This window comes from Denticeps clupeoides, chromosome 3 (assembly GCF_900700375.1).
Source record: "Denticeps clupeoides chromosome 3, fDenClu1.1, whole genome shotgun sequence".
NCBI classification, from domain to species: domain Eukaryota; kingdom Metazoa; phylum Chordata; class Actinopteri; order Clupeiformes; family Denticipitidae; genus Denticeps; species Denticeps clupeoides.
In genome coordinates this window covers 26,374,435-26,394,526 of record NC_041709.1, presented here as the reverse complement: position 1 = coordinate 26,394,526, position 20,092 = coordinate 26,374,435, and the positions used below count along the sequence as shown (strand labels likewise).

The 20,092-nt window shown below is 43.0% G+C and overlaps 1 protein-coding gene across 3 annotated transcripts; it reads left to right on the top strand.

Annotated features, from left to right (window-relative positions):
- Positions 1 to 4,262: 4,262 nt before the first annotated feature.
- Positions 4,263 to 12,526, top strand: LOC114786782 (somatostatin receptor type 5). 3 transcript variants are annotated; one of them, XR_003749248.1, is made up of 4 exons: positions 4,263 to 4,648; positions 5,434 to 6,572; positions 9,545 to 9,806; positions 10,344 to 12,526. XR_003749248.1 is itself a non-coding variant. In XM_028974237.1 (3 exons), the coding sequence occupies exons 2-3, from the start codon at positions 5,442 to 5,444 to the stop codon at positions 9,430 to 9,432; spliced, it is 1,215 nt and encodes a 404-aa protein (XP_028830070.1). In that variant the 5' UTR covers positions 4,263 to 4,648; positions 5,434 to 5,441; the 3' UTR covers positions 9,433 to 12,522. The 3 variants fall into 3 exon arrangements, 2 of the variants coding, with proteins under 2 accessions (XP_028830070.1, XP_028830069.1); XM_028974237.1 differs by having other exon boundaries at positions 9,349 to 12,522; XM_028974236.1 differs by having other exon boundaries at positions 9,545 to 12,520.
- The last annotated feature ends 7,566 nt before the right edge of the window (positions 12,527 to 20,092 follow it).

Genomic DNA, 20,092 nt, shown 5'->3' with positions numbered 1-20,092 from the left:
ATGCTGTGAAAATAACAGGCAATTATCGAGTACATTGCATGGAGTGACCAGCCACTCTCGGAGGCAGAAAATGTGGGACTCCACCATGTTCTGGAGCCCAGATATGAGGTCCCAAGCCGCCGCAACATGACTGACACGGAGCTGCCTAATCTACACGACTTCAGCCTACTGCAAGCCTCCTCTGCGTTTAGTTTCACCGCGGATATTTGGACAAGCAGTGTTAGCCCCGTGAAGCTAATTAGCTCATTTTTATAATTATTTTTTTCTGTAATATGCTGCATTCAACATGCTTTTCATTTTAAATAAATGTTCTTAATTCCAAACTAGTTCCTTTTTTTTGTTAAATTATATAACTGAAGCTGTTACCTGTAAATTTAAATCATGTTTTTATAAAAGTACTCGTTATCGGCAAGTACTGAAATGCAAGTACTCGTACTCGTTCTCCGAAATAGCTGTATCGGTGCACCCCTAATTATAACATTGTATAAAATATGTACAAAAGCTTGGTTTGTCCATAAGAAGAATAAGAAGGTGGAGTTTGATGTTGGATTGCAGAGGACTGCAGCTAGTGATGGTGGATGAAATCAGGTTTTGTCTTTTATCCCAAGGTACAATTTTGAATCCACTAAACGTTATGGGGAGATTTTTCTTGCTGGTTTTGTGGAGGTACAGGTTTTTGCTGCGTACCAGTTTCCAGTGTTAGTTCTGCGGAAAAGAGCTGTATATTCTGGCTGGTTTACATAGTCATACTGGTGACAGCCAGCCTGGTCTGTTTCTATGAATAACAGGCTGTTGTTCTTCACTTTGTCATTTTTTTCTGGGGCATCTACCCTCAGGGAAAAATGCAGATATAGGAACAATTTTCTTTGCCCCCACATTAAACTGTTTTACCTCTTTATCATGGGAATTATTCAGTAAAATTAAGCCAAAATCGATGCCAGTTCCAGGATTTTGGTAGGACCACACACTACTCAAGCTTGCCATTTTACCATCATCATACATCTAGTTCATATCTATATAAGCAAGGTTATGGTTTCATGCAGGGAAAGAGCACTACAGATGCAGTGTGTGCTCTCAGGCTGATGGTAAAGCACTGAGCAGTTCAGAAGGTTTATAGAAAGCATATGACAGGGTGCCTAGAGAGGAGCTGAGGTTTTGTATGATGAAGTCAGGAGTGGTAGAGAAGTATGTAAAAATGGTGCCGGATGTGTATGAGGACAGTGTGACAGTGGTGAGGTCTGCAGTAGGAGTGACAGATGTGTTCAAGGTGGAGGTGGGTCTACACCTCTGAGCCGTGTTTGGTATGGTGATGGACAGGATGACAGATGAGATCAGACAGGAATCCCATTGGACCATGATGTTTGCAGAGCGCAAGGTTTGACATTGTGCTCTGCAGTAAGTAGAACCTGGAGAGGTGGAGAGGAGTAGAGGTCAGTAGGACTGAGACAGAATGCATGAATATGGGCAGTGGTTGCTTAGTGGATCCGTAATCGGAAGGTGGCAGATTCAAATCCAAGGTGCCAGTGAGGTGCCACTGACCAAAGAACCGTGTGAGCAAGTGCCAACTGCTCACTAAGAGTGAGAATGAGAGTGAGGACAGTGGGATAATCAAGTTACAGGGAGCAGAACTTGAGATACTCTGGTTCAACAGTCCAGAGCAATGGGAAGTATGACCTGTGTATGTGTGTAAAATTACATTTAATTAATTTAATGATACCTCAGTATAAGACTTTCCAGCACTAATATGCTCTGTGTAGGTTCATAACTAATGTCATTGCAGTTCCAGTGGCAGGACCATTAGATAAAAACAGGGATGAAAAAGGCATGGACACATGGACCATACAGTAACAACTTGCTTCTCAATGCCCCCTGCAGGACTCGGAGACATATTGTTTGTCTTTGTCTGCAGCTACATGAGTATTTTTAGCTTCGCAGCCTTTTTTAGATTCTTAATGTGAATGGAAATAGGATGCTGACTCCACTACTTTTCTCTTGATAAATTCCAACACTGCTTTGACCCTGTGCTTGTGATTATTGCCCTCCCCACTTCATTGTTTCAGCAGCCTCTCCTGTTTCTTTGCTGTATTTCACTCAGTTTATTGTCAGGTACAGCAGTATGACAATGATGCCGAATGTGAATAATGCAGCAGTTTTAGGCCTGTTGACCTGCTGTTCGATACTCAGTAGTCTCTTGTGTGTAACAAGCCCTGCTTGTCTCCGTCTAGGATCCTGACCCAATTCCTCTGATTTGAGATTGGAACTTGCTCTACCCTGTTAAACATTTTTCTTTTTACTGGTTCCTGGTTCCTGCTTTGGAGGCTCTTTACAAACACAAGGTGAAAGTGTTAACGCTCTCTGCCAGACTGCCAAGAGGAACGTAACTGCTTTGTAAGGTAAGAGAGTGTCAGGTAAACTCATTATATATATATAAAACCAGCAGGCTGCCTACGGATTGTGAAATCAACTCAATAAAATTTTAAGGGGATGAGAGCCAAGATCCAGGGGATCACAAAATGGTGGGTACTGATGATATTTAAAAAAAAAAATTGACTTGGTGAGATTATTTAACATTAACACAAGTTCCTCTAGCCTGGTCCTACAGTGGCTAGAAATGGTGAAAGAGAGCTATCAAATTTCGTATCTAAAATTTGTCCACTTATTTTGTCACAAGGAGAATTTATTTAATCTGGGGAAACACTGAAAAGACTTCCTGTCTGTGCACAACATTGTAGATGGTGAATGGTGTTGACATTGTTTCTGCGAATGCCCGCTTACAATAGGCTGCTTTCCTCGCCCCGCCTCTCTCCTCCTCATTTGCATTTAAAGATACAAACACTGAAATGGTCCTGTTTCATGGCTTTTATTATAGTGATCGTATAGGAATTGTCACTGGCCGAGTTTGGGGATGCATTTGCAGGCATGCTTGGAGCGAGGGGACAAGTCCTCGTATGGGGAGTAGACTGCATGAGCTGGGGGGAGGACCGAAGGCGTTTGGTCGGGCAGAGGGAGGCCGGAGGTGAGTTGGGATGGGAGTGTAGCCGTGGATGCACCGCAGCGTGGTGGGGAGGGAACTCGGGCTCTGTGGGGGGTAGCGGGGATGGAGGCGAGGGAAGGAGGCTAATCTGGAGGGTGTCTGGGATGGCAGGAAGGTGGGGTTACATGGGGGTGGTAGTGGCCTAGTGGGTAACACACTCGCCGATGAACCAGAAGACCCGGGTTCAAATCCCACTTACTACCATTGTGTCCCTGAGCAAGACACTTAACCCTATGTTGCTCCAGGGGGACTGTCCCCTGTAACTACTGATTGTAAGTCGCTCTGGATAAGGGCGTCTGATAAATGCTGTAAATGTCTTGGCAAAAGGGGCAGGCAAGGCTCGAGGTCAGGGACAGGCAAAGGTCATGGTCGTAGATTCTAATCAGCTGGGCGCTGGTAAATAAGGCTGGCGTCTCTGGGAATAAATTCAACTCAAAAAGCGGGCAGAGTCTCCTCGGGGTCACCTGACTTTTATACTTGGCGCTGCCCGCTCTCATTTCCGCTTCCGGGTCGCCATCTCCCTGGTCTGGTGCTCTCTGGTGGGCTGGAGGTGTATTGGCTCTGACAGGAACGTATTATAAAAACACTGATGTCCCAAGGATTAACAGGACTACAAGCATAACTACATTGTACCTTGTTTCCATATTAGGGTCCCACCACCAGCGTTCACCCTGGTAAAAAAGAAAAGGGTGTAAAATGAGATTTGTACTTGTGGAGGCTGGAGTGCTGATTATGGCACAAACCTGACAACAATCAGCCCACCTGCCAATGATGCAGAAATAAATCAAGGTAAAAGCATGAAGAGGTTGGCGAAGGTCTGTGCCTTATGAAAAGAAGGCATACTTGAACTGTTGTTATAGAAACCAGTGCTGAATCCTGGCTGACATTAGGTGTTCTGGAGTGTTCTGCGAATTCACCAAACTACACTTCTGCGCATCCCCAACAGAGAAGGTCTGGTTGCCCATTGAGAAATACTGTATGTGATTTTGGGATATATAAGAAATAAATTGGCTATATATATAGCCAATTTATTGGGATATATAAGAAATAAAATGCCCTCTGAGCGCATCGCCATCTCCAGATGTTTTTTTTAAAAACCCTATCCAATTAATACAATATAAAAGCAGATTTATTCATCTTGAAAAGACCGAGGTAGTAAAATTTCACAAGGAAGCGATGGAACATCGATGGATCAAGTTTGACTGATGAACAGCAGGAGCGCGCCCTCTCCAAGCGCACCCACATCTCGCAGCACCCAGTAAAACTGCGTGGTAACGTGACGCGCCCTCCCGGTCCGTTAAATACCGGCGCGGGACCTTCCCCTCTCCAAACCGAGTCGCCTTCGTTCCGAGGACGGGAGAGCTGTGAAAGTAAGATGCCCGGGAGGACCGGTCCGTCCTGCCCCTCACCGGGGAGCGCAGCTCTGCTCGGGATCGATACGCAGGGATTCGTGGGCGAGGCGGGACGGAGAGTCGCTCTGGGACCGGACTGGTAGCTCCCCTGTACTCTTCTCACATAAATTCGATTTATAGTCCAAACCAACGGAGAAGCCCGGAACGAAATCTTTACGCGTCTTTCATTGAAACACAGCACCACGGACAGCGACCGAGCAAGGTTAGTTCTTCCTCAAGCGCGTCAACTCCACAGAAATGTACAAAACGTGTCTGAATGGGAATTTCTCCAGGTAAACCTCACCAATAATTCCTCAATAAAAACGGAGAGAGAGAGAGCGACGCAACTGCACAAGCATTTTTTGGAAATTGTTGTCAGTCAGGCTTTTTAAATGCTCCAATTTATTTCAAATTAATGAAGGTTTATTATGGTGATAATGTCCATGCATGGATTGAGCAACTGCTAATTTCGGTTCGTCTTTAATGAAACGTGTAATTACATGGGGGACTTTAATTATGCAAAACCCTCGAGTTTGCTCCGTTATTGGAAGGTGCCTCTTTAAATGAAGCAAAAATAATGGACCAGATCACTGAGGCATGATTCGAAGTTACCATTAATATTTGGGTATTTAGGTGTTTTATGTTCTTAGCAAGAACATTTCCCGCTTTTAAAGCCATTTCACAGTAGAGGATTATATGTGTTTAAATTGAATTTAAATTCCCATTCGCATCAGAAACGACACCAGAATCACACCCCATCATGTGGGCACATAAACACACATTCAGACAAACTCTCTGCATTCACACATCAATCATCACCTCATCTGAATTGTTATTTTAAAGTCTCAATGTTGAAACAGAAGCCTAACACAGAACATTTTGGTCTATTATTTATATATATATGTCTGTGTGTGTGTGTGTATATACATCTCTGGTGTGCCAAGGTTGATAATTGCCTACGAAAAAAGCCTGTTCTTCTGCTGTTTATCTCTCCATTCAATTATTCAGACAGAGGAATGGACCACATGGACAGACCTGGCTGGGTGTCCCTGCTGGGGGATGTCAACTCCTCGGCCATGGGTCCGGGAGGTGCTCAAGCTCTGCCACCGCTAGCTGAGGGTAACTACTCAGCCAACATCTCGGACCAGAGCATTCCTTTCCAGGGCAGCAGCTCGTTGGTCACAGCAGTCATCTCCCTCACTGTCTTCCTGGTGGGTTTGGTGGGCAACACTCTGGCCATTTATGTGGTGCTGCGCTACGCAAAGATGAAGACGGTGACCAACATCTACATTCTCAATCTGGCAGTGGCTGACGAGCTCTACATCCTGGGCCTGCCCTTTCTGACAACGCAGAATGTGCTGTCCTACTGGCCTTTTGGAACGTTTCTGTGTCGTGTAGTAATGACCACTGATGCGCTGAATCAGTTCACCAGCATCTTCTGTCTGACCGTGATGAGCATCGACCGCTACCTGGCCGTAGTCCATCCCATCCGCTCAACCCACTGGAGGAGGCCTAGGGTGGCGCGGGTGGTGAGTGTTGCAGTGTGGGCCGTGTCCTTCGTGGTCGTGTTGCCGGTGGTGATATTCTCTGACGTCCAGGACACCTTTAACTCCTGTAACATGAACTGGCCAGAGCCTCACAATGTCTGGTCTACAGCCTTCATCCTCTACATGGCCTTGTTGGGCTTCTTCGGGCCCCTGCTGGTCATCTGTCTCTGCTACCTGCTGATAGTGGTGAAGGTCAAGTCCTCAGGGGCTCGGGCCGGTTTCACGAAGCGGAGGCGCTCAGAGCGGAAGGTGACAAGGATGGTGGTGGTCATCGTGGTGGTGTTTGTTCTGTGCTGGCTGCCCTTCTACATCATCAACATCGTCAACCTGGTGGTCATCCTGCCGGAGAACAACGCAGTGGCGGGCATCTACTTCTTTGCTGTCATCCTCTTGTATGTCAACAGTTGTGCCAACCCATTGCTCTATGGCTTCCTCTCCGACAACTTTAAGCAGAGCTTTCGGAAAGTTCTGTGCGTCCGCAAGACCAATGGTGTGGAGGACGGAGATCCCAGTCTGCCTCGCACTGAGAAGACCACCACCCATGACTCCTTTCTCACGCCCCGGAACAATGACTTTAACGGAAACATGCAGAGCAGCCAGGTACAAGATTTGCTTTTAGAACAATGCTTCTTCCTTCACTGCACCTCAATTATTCCATGACCTTACTACAATATCGAGGCTCCACAGAAATGAGTGAAATTTGATTTTGTCCCACAGGATTACAATATAATTCCCAGTGGTTATGGTTGGGCATATTTCGTGGTTTGCCGAAACTCGTCTACAGTTATTCTTATCCCTCATTTTTATCCCTCATATCCCTCATCAAGTCATTACTCATTTCTCAATCTCAGAGCATCATTATAGGGTCTGGCATCACCAAACGGATTTTCACAACTTGTGTGAGAATGTACATATTCAGGTAATCAGTGCCCGGATAAGTCCGTGAAAGCAGCTTACTGTTTGCTTCACTAATCTCCTGCTCATCTGCGTGACGGCGCAGTGTGAGATGAATTTGCATCAGGTTCTGCATCTAGTGCAATTTACCAGTCATCAAAGTTCAAGTAAATGTGTGGGTAATTTCACACATAGAAATGAGAAGGCAGATCCAAGCAGGTCCCTGTTTCACAAAAATCCTCCTTTACACAATATGCACGAAAATCGATTCTTTTATCTATTATGTTGTGATGAAAACTATATCAGCTCAAGCTAATTTGATAAGGTCTTGAAACTATAGCATACGTTTCATTTCAGGACACACTGGCCCTATTATTCAAAAATCCGACCAGGGGTTCTTCAATTATATGATCAGCATTAACAAACCATTATTCATTATTCTATTCATTGTCCAATGAAGTATGTATGTATTTATAGACACTGTGCCAGCACAATTTTATATTTGTGCTATTTTTTGGTACTTTGTGTTTTGTTCCTGTGTGTGTTTTTGAAAGAGAGAAAGACAGAGAGAGATTGTCATTAAGCTTTTCAATATTTCATTGACACCCCATGTCTGTGAACATTTCCATATCCTGCCACCTTTCAAATTACTCACTTGGTTCTTTTGGTTGCTTTTCTATCCTGTATTGATGTGGTGCATGGTGCAGTCGGGAGAATGTATTACCAGAGTGGTAATCTCACACAGCATTACTGTGTATAGCACTTGGTTATGAATCTTAAGTGTGTGTGTGTGTGTGTGTCTACTGATGGAAAACTGAAATGCAATATAGGATCCAGTACTGTAAAAAGAACGACAGGAGAAGCAGGAGCAGGACCAACAGGAATAGCAGTGACAATGACAACGCAGAGTTAATGAGCCTCTGGGTCTGTTGCCTGGGATATTATGTCATTCCTTCGGAACGGCTTGGCATTGCTTAATCTGGGACACCCTAGTTGTATCAGGTGAGAAGTTGGGCCAAAGCATCACCTGCTCACCCGATTCCTTCAGGGCGGTGGCTTGGTTCAGCATGGCCATGTTGCCTCACACAGGGAAAGATACAATTCTTCACACAGCACCATGAAATTGTGGTTTTTTAGCAAGAGGCTGGTGACAGGGGAAACATAAGAGCCTTTTAAATGACTGTCACAATAATAGTAATTATCAGCTTCTGTCATCGTTTCTTTCCCCTGTGACCTGTCCTCTCTCCATCCTCCACTCTCCCTTTAGCATCTGCCGGTGTGCTGGTGAGCGCCGATGAAAGACAATTTGTCGCTGAAGGGAACACGATCGAAGCGTATTTCATCTGGGGAAGAGGGTAATTGTAGTGTCCTGGGGTTGGCAGGGGTTTGGGGATAAATTGGGATACATTTGGGATATAATGGCAAACTTGAATTGTCCACCCCGATCCTGTTAAGAACCTCATTTTACTTTCAAGTGGAGATTGCTCATGAATATATATACAGTTGCCAGGTTGAACAAACTGCTTCCAATTTGTAAACCTCCAGAGGCATCAACAAGGAATCACAGCCTTTAATTGTATCGGTGTGTGTGTTGGTTGTTGAGAGGTGCTAGCCACTTTGGGATGGTTTCTAATGGCTTCCCAAGAGACTGATTTCAGTGTTCTGTTTCCTACTGGAGCGGAAAGGCTTTATCTCATTTAAATGAACAGAGCTGGGCGTACTGAGCATTAGTGCTGAGCACAAAACAGAGACAATCTTTGCTTTAGCTATCTGTGCTGCTAGTTTTATGCAAAAAATGTGCACTTGGAGGAGTACTGACCTCATCTCAGACAAGATTCACACATCACAGACGCTGAAACATACAAATCCACCCTCCACCCTCCTTCTCCTACACACACCCACACAGACAAACACAGAGACAAACTCTTCTTCTCCCTCACATCAGTCACATTCAGACACACACACACACACACACACACACACACACACACACACACACACACACACACAAAGGCCAAGAAATCACTGGGCATTCAAACATGCACATAGGGATGTGGACTTTTTTGATTTTGGGTTCTGATACAAAATAAGAATTTAGGGTTGATTTACATGGAGCATTTTTCACCCATTATTTTCATTATTTTGGAGCTGTGCGGCTGCTGTGCTGAAACATGTGACTTTCACACAATTCTACAAGCAACAATCTGAGCAAAATTCTGGGTGTCCAATCCAATCATAGTTTTTCATTTCTTGCAGGTTTAATATTGGATGAAAAGACATCCACAAATTATATCAAGGTGAAATCTGGTTCCTTAGCTGCAGCAGGCATGCAGCTCTGGAACAGCGAGTGCGGGTTCATCACATTTTGAATGATTTGTATTTAAGTACATATTTTTTCCTGGTGAGGACCAGCAAAGAACCCTCACGCAGCTTAGCTTGAACTCCAGTGCCACTCTGTGTCTCTTGTCTTGTGTCTCTGCAGGACATGCAGTTGCAGCCTTGTGGTGGCTCAACCCTGGAGCCACAGCCAGCAAGGCCCAAAGTCATTGGCCAGTCCACGCTTTAAACACTGCGCTCTTTCTTTCTCTCTCTCTCTTTCCTCTGTTTGTCTCTCTATTCCTCCCTCCGTCACTGTCTGTCTGTTGGATTGTGTGTCTGTCACTTTCTGCGGGCTGAAGGTGTCTCCACACACACTTAACCCTGCAACTCCGCCTTGTCTCACCACTGCCGCTGGTGACCCTAGCCTGCACACCGTTACCACGCCAATCTCCAGCCACAACGTCTGATGCCTACAGCACCAGTTGGAGGAGAGGAATGGAATGGACTTCCTACCCGCATCAGCCTCCCATGGAGATTAGCGCTGGGTGCAGGGAAGTAAGAAGGACTGGAGTATGGATGGAGAAAAAGAGTGTCCATGTTGGACCAAGGTGGCAACACTATGTAAGATGTAGCATGTTGGGAGTGTTCATGATTGTTTAATTAAAATACATTGAATTAAAACATAAGAACAAGATATATTAGGAGCAATGATAACACAGAGAAATAGAGAAGGAAGGGCGGAGCCTGAACCTTGTGCTAGTTTCAACTATTCAGAAATTAGGACTTCTCCCATTTTAAACTTTGTCCAAAAAAATCATTTAGTTCCATCTGAAATACCTACACACCAACCAATTGGGCTTGGGTAGCTAGTTATACAGATTACTTGCAAGCAGTGCATACATGATATTACATTAACAAACACTCACCGTGCTCTACTTCTATTCCAGCATGGCGAAAATTGCGCCCTAGAAATTAGAGCAAGATAGCAAGAGTGGGATTTTGCACAAAAGTCATATCCTGGGGAACAGTTTCACACACTCACACAAAATAATTTTATTAACATGTGGCATAGGTTGAATTCACACAAAGGCACACGCACAATTGTCACCTCTCAAAGTCATGAAGGTCCTGAAAGAACGTCCTAATTACTTACTGCAGTCCCTAGGATATTCTGTACAGCCTGAACCTGAAATGACTGACAACACTGAACTGGAGAGCTGAAAAAAAGCGCTTTCAGATCACACAAGGCCGACACCCGATCCAGAGTCAACCTCCATCCTCAAAGCCTTCGAAAAGGTGCGTTTTTCACACACACTCACACACATTTACATCCTAATTTGGAAATAGATTTGAGCTTTTATCTTTCTTTCACAAAATCTAGGTTGATAATTGCAAAGTGAGAACTTTTTTAAAGGCATTTTATTAAATTTATGTAAATGAAAACATTAAACAACAATTGTTACCAAAGTGTTGACACCCTTTGCCATACCACAGTCGACTCAAAATGGCACACATATTAGAGCAGAAACCAAGCAATGAAATTCAGAAATGGAAGAAACCGACTAAACTGAGTATCAGAGCATAAGAGAGGTGACCAAGAACCCAATAGTAACCATTCAGGAGGACAACCAAAGCTAATGCACTCAACCAATCAGGCCTTTAAAGGCTCTTTGCAGCCCATTTGAATATCGACAAAAAGCACATTAAGGATTCTCAGACTGTCATGTTTGGAGGAAAACAGGCACTGCTCATCCCCATGTTGGTGGCAGCATCATGCTGTGAGGATATTTTACTGTGGCAGGTACTGGGTGACTAGTCCGCATAGAGGGTAAGATGACAGCAGCCAAATATAGTGCCAGAGTGCTCTGGAACTCAGACTAGGCTGACAATTCATTTTTGCTTTTTACATTTTTTAATTGATTGACACCTCTTCTATATACAGTGAGGACTTTTGAATCTGAATGATATCTGAATATGAATTCAAATGGGATTTGCACATCTGAAATATGGCTGATTTAGTCTCATAATCTCTCTTTCTACATCTTTATTTTTCATTTCTACAAGTCATCAAGGCTTTGTGCTGGGCTAACACCAATGAAACACGTTCATGAAGAACTGTACATTTTTATCTTCTGTACATTTGTATCCCAGAGGCTAATGTATCATGTATCATCCACACGTTTACCGAGACACACGATTGATTGTTTTGCTATGTACTTATTTACTTTTACGTACTTTGTAGTTTGTGGTCTAAAGATGCTTACCATCTTGACTGCTCTGTTGCTTTGGTAGCTTGTTGCGATGTAAATTTATGAAACCAGCCACAAGATCCCTTCAGGTTGTCACATGCCTGTATATATAAGGTGATGGGAATGATGAACCTCATTTGTAAAAAGTAAGAGATTAATAGTAGATGAATCAGGTGCAGATGATGAGTATGGATAAAAACATGTGACAGTGATGAGATCGCTTGCAGTGTCTTTATTTTACATGTTTATGTGTGAGTGTGTGGCTGTGTGCACAAGTGCATGTCGCATTGTGAGCTTTTGATTGGTTAATGTGAAAAATGTGCCTAATATTTCTGCGACCTCATCTGTGTTCTCAAAAAATCATGGAAACCTCACTGGATTTCCTACAGTTATTGTGGCAAGAGACAATATGCCATTCCTCTGAAAAGCTACTACACAGAAAAGAGAAGGAATATATAAATCTTATGGCTTTGAGTTGTCCCATCTCTTTAATTGAAAATGCATACATTTTTCACTGCTAGCTAAAGTTAACATGTCCATGTATAATAATGTCCATTCTGTGTTCGATATTTGCTTTGTAAAATTGTTTGTGTTTAAAAAGATTTTTAAAACAAATGGTAAAATATGAAAATATGAAGAATCTTAACAACGTGGCAAAGCTGTAGGCAGCCAAGGTTTTTTTTTTTTTTTACATCATTTACATCACTATGGGTGAAACAGTCTATTGCTGTGCCCTTGAAATGTTAATGTTTTATTTCTGTACTGACTGGGTGGGACACCACAGAGCCAACAACATTCTGTGCCATCAGTCAGAAGTGAGAAAAGACATGAAACAGAAGTTCTGAAGTGTGCAGGGCCAGCAATTATTAATATAGGTACAGTGTCAAGTCAGTGTAGAACTCAGATGGAATCTTTTTAATCGAGAGATGAAATGTGAATTAAACATTAATCTGGTAAAGTGTTTTTTTTTTTTTTTTTTTTGCTCATTGAGAAATGTTACTTAACCCTCTTGGACTTGCAGTAAATACCAAATACAAGTTCAGGCATTTTAAGCTCCTCAAAACTATATGAATAATGTATTTTTTTGTTCATAAGCATGCAAGTCTGTATATACTATGTCAGAATAAATAATGTGTAACTTTAGAGGAATTTTGTGTCATTCTTTTTGTATAAGTAGATTTTATTCAATAAAACAGCACAAGTTGACACATCAACACACACAAACCCACACAATCAAACCCACAGTGGCATCCCGCTTTTATCTGGTCATACTCACTTGTCATGTGGCTGTAATGGTCCTGTGAAAAATTGAATGGTGATGCTGGATGCAGTGCCAGTGCCAGTGACAGATGGAAGGCCTGTTTCATCACAGCCACAGGAATGCAGGCGATGAGCTATTGGCCTATTGTGGCGTCAAATGCTTAAACCGTGTGTGGGAGTGAGGAGTGGGATTAATCATCAGTTTCACAGAAAAGTCATCATGTAGAAAAGGTAAGATAATATTCAAGATAAGGAAAAACACATTGCAAAATAGACTAAGAGCTCAGTACAGAGAGGAGAACGCTATTTTTACTGGGATGAAAACATCTATTGTGACAACACTAAACCAGACTATGTGATATGTTAACACATAAGGGAAAGTGACAGACCAAAGTGTCATGTGTCAAAGTGATCTGTATTGTTATTTAAGTGATACCCAGTGCTACAAAAGCTCAGTGTTCAAAATGCAACATATATAGTGCAAATAAATAGTATAACCATATGGAGTGCAAAAAATATTTAAGAAATTCTGCAGAAAAAATTATTTGGACCCCTGCTGGTTTTGTACGTTTGAACACTTACAAAGAAATGATCGGTCTATAATTTATTTGAACAATAACAGAAATAATCAGATTAATGCATTTTTAAAAAGTTATAAATTAATTTGCTGTTTCATAAATGAAATAAGTATTTTATCCCCTTTTTACATTCATGAGATTTTTTTAGACGCCCTTATTCAAGAGTGTTGTTACAGGGACAGTCACCCTGGAGACACTCAGGGTTAAGGATCTTGCTCAGGGACACAATGGTAGTGGGGTTTGAACATGGGACTTTGTGCCAGAAGAACCCTGACATTGCAGTGGTTGGTTCCACAGGGGTGCCTTTGTTTCTTTTTATATTCAATGATAAATGTCATGTCATTAAAATGAAAATGTCATTATGAAAAAATAAAACGTTCTGCAAGTTCCAGTGTGTAGTAAAGTGTGTGTGCATTTGAGAATTAACCTCCCAACGTCACTCTGTGATTCAGACAAGGAAAAAGTAACTGAGGAAACCTGCCTGAAGACCCCTCACTGCGTGGCCTTTTAGTAAGATAGCTACCCTGTCTACCTTGATGTCATCACCTGTCTGATCAGTCGGGGGTCCCTCGTGATGGTCTCCCTGTGATCTCTGGCAAGATCTGAGAGAAAATGGCTACTTAGGGTCAGGCATTACATATGAAGTTTGAAGGGCTTTTGTATTAGCTGGTCCAATATGTGGTCCATCAGAATTTGAATACTCAGACCAACTACTCCTGCATCCTCAAGGTCCTCTAGTAATGAGAGTATGGTATATTTAATAGTCAGATCAGCCCTGACTATTCATCCTTCTCACTCAGTCACTCAGCCTGAGCCTCTGCAGCAGATAGCCTTCTCTACCCCTTTCTGTAGAGATGTGGACAAAAACACAGCTGATTGTGTGTAAAATGTACATTTAGAGCATCTATGGCCTTAGTATGATTCCTTGAGTATAAACTAGAGAATACACTTTACAAAAAGACAAGTAAAAAACATTCACAATTAGGCAAGAGCATTGGACAACCACATGTCTCCATCACAGGGGCTTCATCAAAAGATTATGGGTTCAAATCCCAAACCACTGAGGTCCCCTTGATCAAGGTACTGTAACCACACACTCCTCCCCAGGCGCCTTTCATGGCTGCCCACTGCTCAGCAAGGAAGATGGTTAAATACGGAGGACACCATGTCACCGTGTACTGTGCTGCAGTGTGCTGCATAATGACAAAAACTATTTATTGTAATGAAGTGCAATGATACATAGTTGTAATAGTATGCCAATATCAGGAAGTATTTTCAATTTTATGATTTCTCTCAAACAAATTGACAGGCCTGAGCTAACAGCGGTATGAGCATTTTTACATGTTTTTTTTGCGGCATTTGGCAGATGCCCTTATCCAGAGCGACTTACAATCAGTAGTTACAGGGACAGTCCCCCTGGAGCAACTTAGGGTCTTGATCAGGGACACAAGTGGGTAGTAAGTGGGGTTTGAACCTTTTTTGATTAATTGGCGAGTATGATACCCCCTATGCTATTACCCTCTGTTTATTACATGAAAAGTATAAATGCTTGGAATAAAAAACAAGTCAATTTCAACATTTCTGCAATTTTTTTCACATGAAAAAAATCCAGCTGTAGAAACATTGAGAGTGCAGGACAGTTGTCTGTCGTGTTTCTTCAGAAACCCTCATTAGACCCATTTGTAACTGCTGGTTGTAAAACTCAAGTATTCCATTTCAGACACATTCAGAATTTAATAGCCAGACACATCACATCAGGAGACTGTAAAGGGGTGTATCTATCCCTTTCTTTCCATACACAGAACACAGACATTTCTTTTATTTTTTAATTCTGTAATGAACATTTAATGACCAGAGTAAACTTTGTTCTGACTTTGACTTGACTTTTGTTCCCTCCCACCACTTCATTAGGAGCAGCAGTGTGTCAGAGGTGAGCAACGCCACGGTCTCCCCACTCTAATTGAAACGTTATTTTCCTGCACTCTGCTCGCGGTCCACTAACATGTCCATCTTGGCAACCACTGTATTAATTTATTTACACAGTGTGCAGTAACATCTCATGACGTAAGATCATTAGGGTAATGAGTTCTGCAATCAGTTCCTTCTCTGTATTTCACAAAATGCCACGCAGCGTTTCTTTTCGTTCTTCTTCAGTACGGCAACTTGGTGGCATAAGAGTAAAGCCTAGGGTGACCACTAATCCAGATTTAGTTTTGTGCAGTCTGGTTTTTAACTCTCCAGTGTCCCTCCTTTTCGCCTTTCCTCCACCTTTTCTGCTCCAATAACTGCTTGCAGTGTATTCCCTCTCAAGGCATCACACACAACACCATCAGACCTCTACCCAACACTTCAGTGACATATAACAAAAGCCGGCAGAAGTCAGCTGGTACCTTTCAAATGCCACCTTGAATTCCGCCTTGTCTTCCTTTTTGGATACAGTACATGTTACAGTTATCTATGCAGTTACGTACTGAAAAAAATGTAAAAATTATATTTTTGGCTGTGTAGTGCGAGGAACAGTGTAGCAACAGTGTTCACAATAAATACTATTGGACAATGACATATAAAAGCAAAATGCAACTCTAAGTCGTCTAAAAATATGTGTATAGATTTTAAGTTATTCAGTCTTGATTTTCAGTTCCCTGAAAATAGTAACATGCTTATATACTTACCGTGCATTTATCAGGTGTCATTGTGAACTCTATATAAAGTAAAATAGATCTGATGGTCTTTTTATTGGTTACCTAGGAGCATGTGCTAACATTTCAGGGAAAAATGGGAAAGCACATGATTTAAATACCTTCGACATCCTGTGTGCCCAAAGATGATAGACAGGAGTGGGGAGCAAAGGTGTGTCCATCAGGGCCAATGGCACAAATAGCTGAAAACAGTAATTTTAGCCGAACACACATATTCCCAACTTTCTCTGTATAATGCTATGTAGCTGTAATGTACCCTACATCAGCTATATTAACAGAATATGATCTCTGCAGAATTGTGTTTTTTAATAATGTGGAGGAGCATTGGGGAAAAGATAGCAGCACAATGCAAGTCTTCAGAGTTAGTCTTCTATCTAACCAAATACTGGTGCAGAAGGAATAGACCCATAATTCATGTCAACATTATACATGTTAGAACATCATCAGTCTTGCTTTATGTTTCAGCCACTCCTCATTGTCCATTCACACCACTCAATTCGTATTCACTCCTCATTTTTAGAGGGCTAGAAGAGTATTTTTAAAGCAAAAGTTTAACTTTCTCAATATTATAATCTCTTGGCTGATCTGTATAATTGGAAGCTTTCATGATGTATGGCCTAAACTGCACCTTGTAGGAATAAATCCAGACTGGAAATGAATAGTGCATCTGCGTATACTGACCAAAGTGTGATGCAGAGGTTATATCTTAGCTTATCATTGCGGCACATATTTCTGTTTTAGGGCAAAGAATTATGGATAGACTCCTGGGTTTATTAAATTGGAGCTGGCCCACATAGATTAAATGATTCTAAACTCACTGTGGGAGGAATATCAAAAATTCATGCTGAGGAAAAAACGCGCATTGTAAAGCACCCCTAAGCCTTATTGAACGCAAACGTGTCAGCAGCTTAGGTTTGCTGTGGCAACAATGCAGAACAGCATTAACACGAGCCAGTGTTTGGGGACAGAGGCAGACACAATCAAGCGTACACATGAACTCTGCCTCACTCTTCCAAAACCTCACACATTTGAATAAGGGCTTTTTTTAAGAAGCCCTTTGAATGGACCCAATGTTTTGCAAAGTTTAATGAAATTGTGCCCTCGCTTTTCTTCCTGAATCTGTCTCTATTTTCCAAAACCTTAAGGTGTGTCTTGGCTTTATATTTAGTTTTTTCTTCTGATTCCATTCTCTGAGCTAATATAGGAATTAGTGGTTGATAAAGAGAGCTGTATTTTTGACTTGTAATAGTGGTGGCTACTGAGGAACAAAATCCCTCAATACTGAGCAAGTGAGTATATTTACTCTAATTGTTTCAAATTGCAGAAAAGCTTTGTATCCAGTTCCATCTGCACACAGTGTCTCTCTGTGCAGCCACCTTATTGCTTACATTTACATTTGTGGCATTTGGCAGACGTCCTTATCCAGTGCTTACAACTTAAAATATGCTGTCATGTTATCATCAATAAAGTAATTAGTTATGGTTCACTAGGACCCCCAACTATCATTTTATTCACTCAGTTGTAGTTTTCCTTACATAAGTCAGACTATAAGAAAGTTACATGTTAGTCTAAATAGTCTCTAAAGAGGAAGGTCTGTCATTTGAAAATACTCTGACTGTGCTGTTCTGACCTTGAAGTTCATTCCACCACCAAGAGGCCAAACAGAGAGTGATGATTGTCTTCCTCGTACCTTCAGTGCTGGAGGTGAGCAGTACTGGAGGGTCGGAGAGTGCATCATGAGGTATAATGAGGGCTCTGAGGTAGGATGGTGAAACCTCATGTTTGGCTTTGTTAGGCAGAAACAGAATTTTGAATCTGATGCAGGCAGCTACTGGAAGCCAGTGAAGGGATCGTAGTAGTGGGTTGTTGTGGGAGAATTTGTGAAGATGCTGCTGCATTTTGTATTAGTTGTAGAGGTCGGATTCAGAGGTAGACCTGCTGGAAGGGAGTTAAAGTAATCCAGTCATGAGATTACTAGGGACTGAACTAGTATCTGGGTGGCCTGTGTTGATAGATACGGGTGGATATGTCTGATATTTTAAAGAAGGAATCTACATGAGCTGGAAAGATTGGTGTTGTCTACATTTACTTCAAGGTTGTTTGCATTTGCACAAAGAGAGATCTGTGAATTGTCTAGGCAGATAGCAATATCTTGATGTGATGAAGAATCTGCTGGAATGAACATTAGTCTGGTTTTGACAGACAGGGACAGTCTGTCCTGAACAGGCACTGGATGCACATCACTCTGGACTTTTTAATGGACAGTCCCTGCTCAGATGGACCGCCACCAACCTGGTAGTAGTAGACTGTATCTCCAAAATGTGCCAAATCTGGTTGATTTGGAGGGATGTGGACCTGAAGAGCTGAGCTGGGTTGGAGCTCTGTGGCATCACACATAGTTTTCTTTAGGTCGTCATTGTAGTCTTCTCCCTCTTGTCTGAGGTCAGGTCACAGGAGCATAAGCCTAAGCAGGGAAGACCAGACTTCTCTCTCCCTTGCCACTTCCACCAGCTCAACCGGGGGAATCCCAAGGTTTTCCCAGAACAGCCGAGAGACCTAGAGAGATTCTCCAGCATGACCTAGGTCTACCCTGGGGCCTTCTTCTGGTGGGACGTGCCTGGAACACCTCCACAAGGAGGCACTCATGAGGCATCCTAACTCGATGCATCCTTAAAAATTATCAACAGAAATGGTGATAAAGGGCAGCCCTGTCAGAGTCCAAGCCTCACCGGAAATGGGTCTGTCTTATTGACTATGATGTGTACCAAGCGGTACACTGTATTCCCAGAGCACTCCCCATAGGATTCTCCTTCTCCAGGTCCATAAAACCCATGCGGACTGGCTGAGCAAATATCGAGTATGGTCCGCTGTTCCCCGACCAGGACGAAAACCACAAGCTTCTCCTTAATCTGAGATTTGACTATCCGATGAACCGTCCTCTTCAGGGTCCCTGACTTTTTTAAGTTGAGCCAGTGTTTTTCAAGGGCACATTGAAGCATGGTGGTAGAGGTGTCATGCTTTAGGCTTCTTTTCAGATGGAACTGGGGCCTTTGCACACTGACTTTGAAAATCGACAAAACAGTAGAAAATGAAAGTTTTGGACTTACCTAGGCCCATCCCAGACCTAAATCCAACAGAAAATATGTTGGGTGACCTGTATGGGGCAGTGGTTGTCTAGTGTCACGACCACAAGCTGACGGGGGAGGGAAGCGCAGAGGCGGGACATTATGGGAAAGGGGTTTTATTATAATATAAACAATAAACACAAATGAACATCAGCACGAGGGCTGTAAACAGGGAAATAAAGGGGGACAACATAAACAAACCCGCAGGCGAGTGCCAGAATTCAGCACTCAAAATAGAAAACTCTAGTTCACGTACAGTCCACGAAAATGTCGGCGCTCCAGAAGGGGCGGAGTTCCAGTCTTTTATAGGCTGTCCGGATTGGGCACAGGTGATGAGCCCAGAGCTGGGTCCTCCGGCAACCACATACGGCACCCTAGGCTGGTGCCTTCTGGCCCGCTCTCCTCACCAGCTACCGGAGGACCCAGCTCTGTTGCTTCCCCACCTACGCTCCCCTCAGGAGGAGGCCCCAACCCCGAAAAATTATTTGGGGGAGCCCCCCCCGGCTGGACTTATGGGTACCTTGGGGCTTGTCCACCTCGTCATGGACCAGTGCAACCAGGCTAGGAACTCCCTCCCTCGGGTTCGGCTCCGCTGCTGGGTCACCATCTGGTGGACATAAAGAGGGGAAGTGGGTAAGGAAGTGGCCCTGTAATCAAAAGGTTGTCGGTTTGAATCCTGAACCGGCAAGGTGTCACTGATGGGTTAAAAGCACACATTTCATTGACTAAAGTCTGTTTAATCCCTAGTATCTATACTTCTACTTGAATGTGAATCTCCTCATTAGTATAGTGGTGAGTATCCCTGCCTGTCACACAGGAGACTGGGGATCGATTCCCTAACGGGGATTCCCTAGGGCAGTTGTGGCCTAGCAGTTAAAGAAGCGGCCCCGTAATCAGAAGGTTGATCGTTTGCATCACGATTCACCAAGGTCCCAAGGTCCGCCATTGAGGTGCCACTGAGCAAAGTATTGTACCCATAAACTGCTCCCCGGGTGC